The sequence below is a fragment of the Pelobates fuscus genome, chromosome 6 (genome assembly GCF_036172605.1).
Source record: "Pelobates fuscus isolate aPelFus1 chromosome 6, aPelFus1.pri, whole genome shotgun sequence".
Lineage (NCBI taxonomy): Eukaryota > Metazoa > Chordata > Amphibia > Anura > Pelobatidae > Pelobates > Pelobates fuscus.
The window spans coordinates 89,471,401-89,477,541 of NC_086322.1; the positions used below are offsets into that span (position 1 = coordinate 89,471,401).

At 39.9% G+C, this 6,141-nt stretch overlaps 1 protein-coding gene across 1 annotated transcript; it reads left to right on the forward strand.

Annotated features, from left to right (window-relative positions):
• Positions 1 to 320: 320 nt before the first annotated feature.
• RASL11B (RAS like family 11 member B) lies at positions 321 to 4,292 on the forward strand. The gene is made up of 4 exons (XM_063459972.1): positions 321 to 784; positions 1,815 to 1,871; positions 2,046 to 2,122; positions 2,885 to 4,292. The coding sequence occupies exons 1-4, from the start codon at positions 649 to 651 to the stop codon at positions 3,350 to 3,352; spliced, it is 738 nt and encodes a 245-aa protein (XP_063316042.1). The 5' UTR covers positions 321 to 648; the 3' UTR covers positions 3,353 to 4,292.
• Positions 4,293 to 6,141: the final 1,849 nt, after the last annotated feature.

Below are 6,141 nucleotides of genomic sequence, written 5' to 3' on the forward strand. Positions count from 1 at the left end.
TTATATATGTTTTTGTTTTTGGGTTTTTTAAGCTACCGGGGAGCAGGAATTGATTACAACAAGCACAAAGTGTTCTGTGACAAAATATTATTTCATAACACTAATTAAAAAGCAAACCTATCCGCATTACTCCTGTTTATTATGAAATAAAAGAACCTACAGGCTTAACACACTCTGAAAGGAATGGAAGGAGACAGGGGGCGGGGATAAGCTGCCTAAAGAGGGAGAAGGCAGACTGTAGCGGCAGCTCTGATTGGCCGAGAAATGCCAAAGGTGGAACCTTGTAGTTTTAGGATTGAAACAAAACATCGCGTGCAGCCAGGCAGCTCTCACAGTGTCCGGGACTGGAGAACAGAACTATAAACATTGTATCAGCCTTCCCTGCAGTGGGCACAGAGCAGCATTGTATTCATTGTATCAGCCTTCCCTGCAGTGGGCACAGAGCAGCATTGTATTCATTGTATCAGCCTTCCCTGCAGTGGGCACAGAGCAGCACTGTATTCATTGTATCAGCCTTCCCTGCAGTGGGCACAGAGCAGCATTGTATTCATTGTATCAGCCTTCCCTGCAGTGGGCACAGAGCAGCATTGTATTCATTGTATCAGCCTGCCCCAGCTTGGATCTGAGCACTCATATTACCTGGGAAAGATGCGTCTGATCCAGAACATGTGCACTATTACCGAGTACCCACCGGGCACAGCCACAGACACTGCCAGCCATGGCAGCCCTAACAGCAGGGTCATTAAGATCTCTGTCATTGGGGGCAGCGGAGTGGGCAAGACAGGTGAGTCTACATTCCTCACTGTATAACCTTAACTGACCTGCATGGATTGTATATGTAGAATAGAAATATATTAAGTTACTTGAAACATAGAACAACATATATAGTTTATATTTTTTTCTGTCTTTCAGTTAACTCAATATATTGATATTATTTGTACTTTTGGCTTTAATATTGTCAGCCTGATTGAGCCTCATTATTAGTGTGCAATTGGGAAAATAGCCATAAGCATTAATGCTGAAATTAGTTTGTAATTAACATTTACAGGATGGCTGGGTTTATCTATGGAAAGTGTGGCAAAAAAAAGAATCACAATTATACTCACATTAGTAAATCAAATGGCTATTGAGAATGTGTTATCACCCCAACTGTCATCTGATGGGTTATTGGATACAGGTATTAAGTGTTAGAATGGACTGTCATGTCTCCCTATGGTTTTATAGAATCTCTATTCTCCAATTGTGTGAGTGGCAGAATCCGCAGAGATTTTGGTGAATGGCAACATTTACTCTACACAATTGTGGAATACTGGAATAGCATATCACAGTCTAGGAAATGGTAGTGCTGTGTTATGGAATGTTTGGGTGCTTCAGGACATACAGTGTGTGTATGTGAATGTGTGGGTGCTTTAGGATATACAGTGTGTGTATGTGAATGTGTGGGTGCTTTAGGACATGCAGTGTGTGTGTATGTGTATGTGTGGGTGCTTTAGGACATACAGTGTGTGTATGTGAATGTGTGGGTGCTTTAGGACATGCAGTGTGTGTGTGTGTGTGTGTGTGTGGGTGCTTTAGGACATGCAGTGTGTGTGTGTGTGTGTGTGAATGTGTGGGTGCTTTAGGACACAGTGTGTGTATGTGAATGTCTGGGTGCTTTAGGACATGCAGTGTGTGTGTGTATGTGAATGTGTGGGTGCTTTAGGACATGCAGTGTATGTGTGTGTGGTACTATTAAACAATATACATATATAAAATGCAGGCATTGTATCTATAGAACCTTGCAGCTAACTGTTCTGTCCTTTTATTTATTTCAGCTCTTGTGGTCAGATTTCTCACCAAGAGGTTTATTGGCGACTATGAGAGGAATGCAGGTAAGCACAATTGTTTTTGATCTTCCCATTATGTTTGCTTCATAAAGATTCAGCGAAGCCACCTCTAAAGCTTCTTAGACTTTATTGAGTGTAATAAATAAACATAGAATAGTGTGCTTTACTGGTGGAAATAAACTGAAACTTGACTAATGAATTGGTTGATTGTTTCCCTAGGAAATCTGTACAGCAGACAAGTCCAAATAGATGGAATGAATCTGGCCATTCAAGTTCAAGATACTCCAGGTGTACAGGTAAATTCACTTTCTCTGTCAAGCTTGTCTGAATTTTGGTTAATCTCTGAAATGGCCAGGGGGGGACATGATACTTGAAGTAATTAGCTTTATTAGCAGTGCAGGGTCAACAGCTTAGGTTAGGCATGACTTTTATTTTGGTGGCCATCACCTAACGGAATTTCGAGAAACCTGCCTTTTTATGGTGGGTTCTGTCTGAGCTCTGCTTTAATACAAACTTGAGGAAATGGTGGGTTTTGTGCAGAAAGCTTTTTTTGTTGAAATAGAGGTGATTCTGTGAACTATTGAACTTTATATAAACATTTGAAATGGCCGAACTGAGGCAGATGTGGCCTCATTACAGTTTACATTCCGTCTAATATTCACGTGAAGTACAGAGAGACTTGTCTGGTTCTTGCCGTTAGGGCTGGGCATGTGTCCAGATCTAAATGCTTCCAGCTTATATCTTATACTTTCCAGACTCTCTGTCTAGCCAGCTCATTTCCCTTTTTGTCCCACTACAAAGTCTTTCCCCTCTCTTACTTGTAATTTCCACGTAAGTATAGTATTCTCAAGTATATCTTATTCCAGATTTTGCAGCTGGATCAACATCCTTTAGGTTAGGGAGGTGAAAGACCAGACAGATTTATACAGTATCTTCGTAGCACTCACGCTAAGTACTCTGTGGAATTTTCTGCTAATGTCTTCTTTGTAGGAACAGTGTTCCCTGAAGATTTAATTTTATTTGTTTAACATATTTTTTTCTTTTTCTTTCCTTTTCAGATGAATGAGTCAAATCTGGAGTGCAATGAACAGCTCAACAGATCAATTCGATGGGCAGATGCTGTAGTTATTGTATTTTCCATCACCGACTGTAAAAGCTACGAACTTATAAGTCACCTTCACCAGCACGTGAGGCAGCTTCACCCAGACAACAGAATTCCTATTGTTGTTGTTGCCAACAAAGCAGACCTTCTTCACCTGAAACAGGTGGAGCCACAAAGTGGACTTCAGTTGGCCAATATGTTGGGCTGCACGTTCTATGAAGTGAGTGTTAGTGAGAACTATATTGATGTGTACAATGCATTCCAGGTACTCTGTAAAGAAATTAGCAAACATCAGACCACGGGGACACCCGAAAAAAGGAAAAATTCTCTCATCCCAAGACCAAAGTCTCCAAACATGCAGGACTTAAAAAGACGCTTTAAGCAGGTACTATCTGCCAAAGTACGGACAGCCACCTCAGTCTGAAGAATAAGCTCAACCTCTGTTGCTGTTCTTCCAAGGTCTAAGTTCTCATGAAGATGTGAACATGGAATGTTTATGGCATTACTGACTCCATGGAGGCACAACAATGAGACACAAAGGCGACGAGTTTGTGCACTAAAGGGGAGCAAATCTAGTTAAGTCGATGCCAGTGTACATCGAAAGGACTAATATTTTCAGGACAATTTTGATTGCAAGGGCTTAACCAATTGAGATACGTTTTGGACAAGAGGACTATGAGGACAATGTTTTGTGGTTCCGAAATGTGGCTGACAGTAGATAGAACTGTGTGAGGAACGGGGAAAAATTTGGCAAGTTTTACAGTAGCACAGAATTCTTGCGCACGCTTGGTGTCATATGCCACGGTGTAATTCATATACTGTCATTTTACATCTGTAGCGTCTGTCACAGACCAAGTTCTTTTTTTATTCCTCTTCAGTTGATGGTATAAATTGTGTATCAAATATTATGTTAACATGGAAATGTTCTATTAGATAGAAGTTGTTTTGACTAATGAAATCCCTACAATCAGTGTGGGTAAGTTAATGAAAAGTCAACAACTGAGAGTTTAGCTCATGTCTGCATGGCATTATTTTAACAAAGGGCTCCAGAGATATGAACAAGGGTGAGTGTGCTTTGTACGTGCACACCACCTTGTGGTGAATCTGGGTATTGCCTCGGGTAATTGGGAGGTATTTCCATTTCAGCTATGCCTTAAGATTATTGAGCTAAGAAAATGGAAAAAACACAAAACCCTGGTTTCCTGGTTCAATGCTGCAGTCTCGTCCTACCAGGTGGAGACTCCAGCTAATGTCTTGTGTGAATTGCACTTTAAAAGCCACTTGTGCTTTTTTGCTTTGTCAATTGTAATTTATTTATTTTGTGTACAATAAAACCTCTATGGGGAAACTTTTTTTTAAAGAAATCAACAACCTTGTTTGCTTTTATTCTTATATATGTTTTTTGTTAAATGAAAATCTGGTCACAAAGATGAATTGATTCACTGCAACACATTAAAAACAAACAAAAAACACAGCAACAACTGATAGAGGAAATAAAATCATTAATTACATTCTTCTAGAATAGATCAACAATACATTACATGATAATAGAAATATAATAAAGATTTTTGTTGCATCCTTAGAAGTCTGACTGATATCACTGGTTATGATCTTATCTCCCAATGTCCTCAGTCAGTGATCCAGCTGAGAAATTAAATGACAGGAGGTAAAAGATGTTTGGATGGATGTTTGCCCCCAACCTATACACCAACAAGTATGAAAGTCTCCACCAGGCTTTCAACCAATTGGAGTTGAGCCATATTATTGATAAATCTGGACCACAGAAAAGATACTAATTTTAAAGCAGATTTGACATCCCCAAAATGTGTGTATTAAGAAATCCACTTAGTCGTGTACAAACTTTAAATAATATTGTGCTATCAATGGAACCAGGATACATAGACATTGTTTAAACAGGTTTTTTTTCCCAAAACATTTTAATGTATTTTGAGTGGAATTCATACATTGATCAAAGTCGATGTTGGGGTTACATAACCAAATAACAAACAGATATTGACGTTAAAAAAATGTTTTTTTTCAAAACAAACCATCATTAAGACTAATCAAATAAAACATTAAAGTAGTGATATATTAAATAAAAAAGATTCTATATGAAAGAGCACCCCTATGCCACAAAACAAAAAATAAAACATTGACCAAGTAAAGTGTAGTTCTAAGGCAACAGCAAAATAAAGAAAATGTAATCTAAAAGTATACTAGGCAGAAGTCATTTTTTTCTGTATTAAGTTATACCATGCCATTTTCATAACAAGCACCCCTCTGGCTTAGTGATGTATTTATAAACTATAGTGCAGTATTTATAAACTATACCTCATATCACTGAGCTAATTACAGCAAGCATGTCAAACTTGCGCCACACATTGTGTTGTGGCTGCAAAGATATTTCCTGTCTGGTCTTCCCTCCCACGGCCAATTGCGTGCTCCTGCAGGCCAGCCACTCCCCCTTCCCTCCTGCTCGCAGTGCCAGAGAAGAGAAGGGCCGGAACTGGAGGATAGGCAGCTCATCTTAAGGTAGGGGAAGAGGGGCTTGGGGAACCTTTCTTTGTAGTGTGTTAAATTGGGCAGGGGGACAGTGTATTCATTTTAGGGAAGGGAGGAGGAAGTGTATTAGAGTGGTGGGAGGGGGGCAGTGTGTTAAATTGGGGAGAGGGCAGTATATGAAATTGGGGGAGGGAGGGCAGTGTTTTAAATTAGAGTGCTGGGAGGAAGAGGGCAGTGTATTAGATTACGGGGCAGTGTATTAGATTAGGGGCAGTGTATTAGAGTGGAGGGAGGGGTGGCAGTGTAATGGATTTGTGGGCAGTGTAATAGAAAAAGGGGCAGGGGCAGTGTATTAGATTAAGGGGCAGTGTATTAGATTAAGGGGCAGTGTATTAGATGGAGATGCTGATTGGCAAAAAGCTGCGCAGCCACACATGCACAAAAGCCACCCAATGCTTCCCTATGGGAAAGCATTGGATTGGCTGAGATCATCAAGTTTGATGATCTCAGCCAAAGTTAAGAACACGCTCATAGGACTTCAAAATCAACAAGATAACGTCATTTGTTACATTCACCATTTCAGTCTCATTACCAAAGTTTTCTTAATATGTCAAAGTAGTTGGACTGAAACATTGGTTATATGCAAATAAACATCTCCTTAACCCCTTAAGTCCGGAGGGCGTACTATTACGTCCTTTTAAAAGCGGCTCT

Coding starts and splice junctions, on each gene's coding strand:
- RASL11B (XM_063459972.1), top strand. CDS start 649: ATGCGTCTGATCCAGAACATGTGCACTATTACCGAGTACCCACCGGGC. Junction 1,872..2,045: donor CGACTATGAGAGGAATGCAG/GTAAGCACAATT, acceptor TTGTTTCCCTAG/GAAATCTGTACAGCAGACAA. Junction 2,123..2,884: donor AAGATACTCCAGGTGTACAG/GTAAATTCACTT, acceptor TTTCCTTTTCAG/ATGAATGAGTCAAATCTGGA.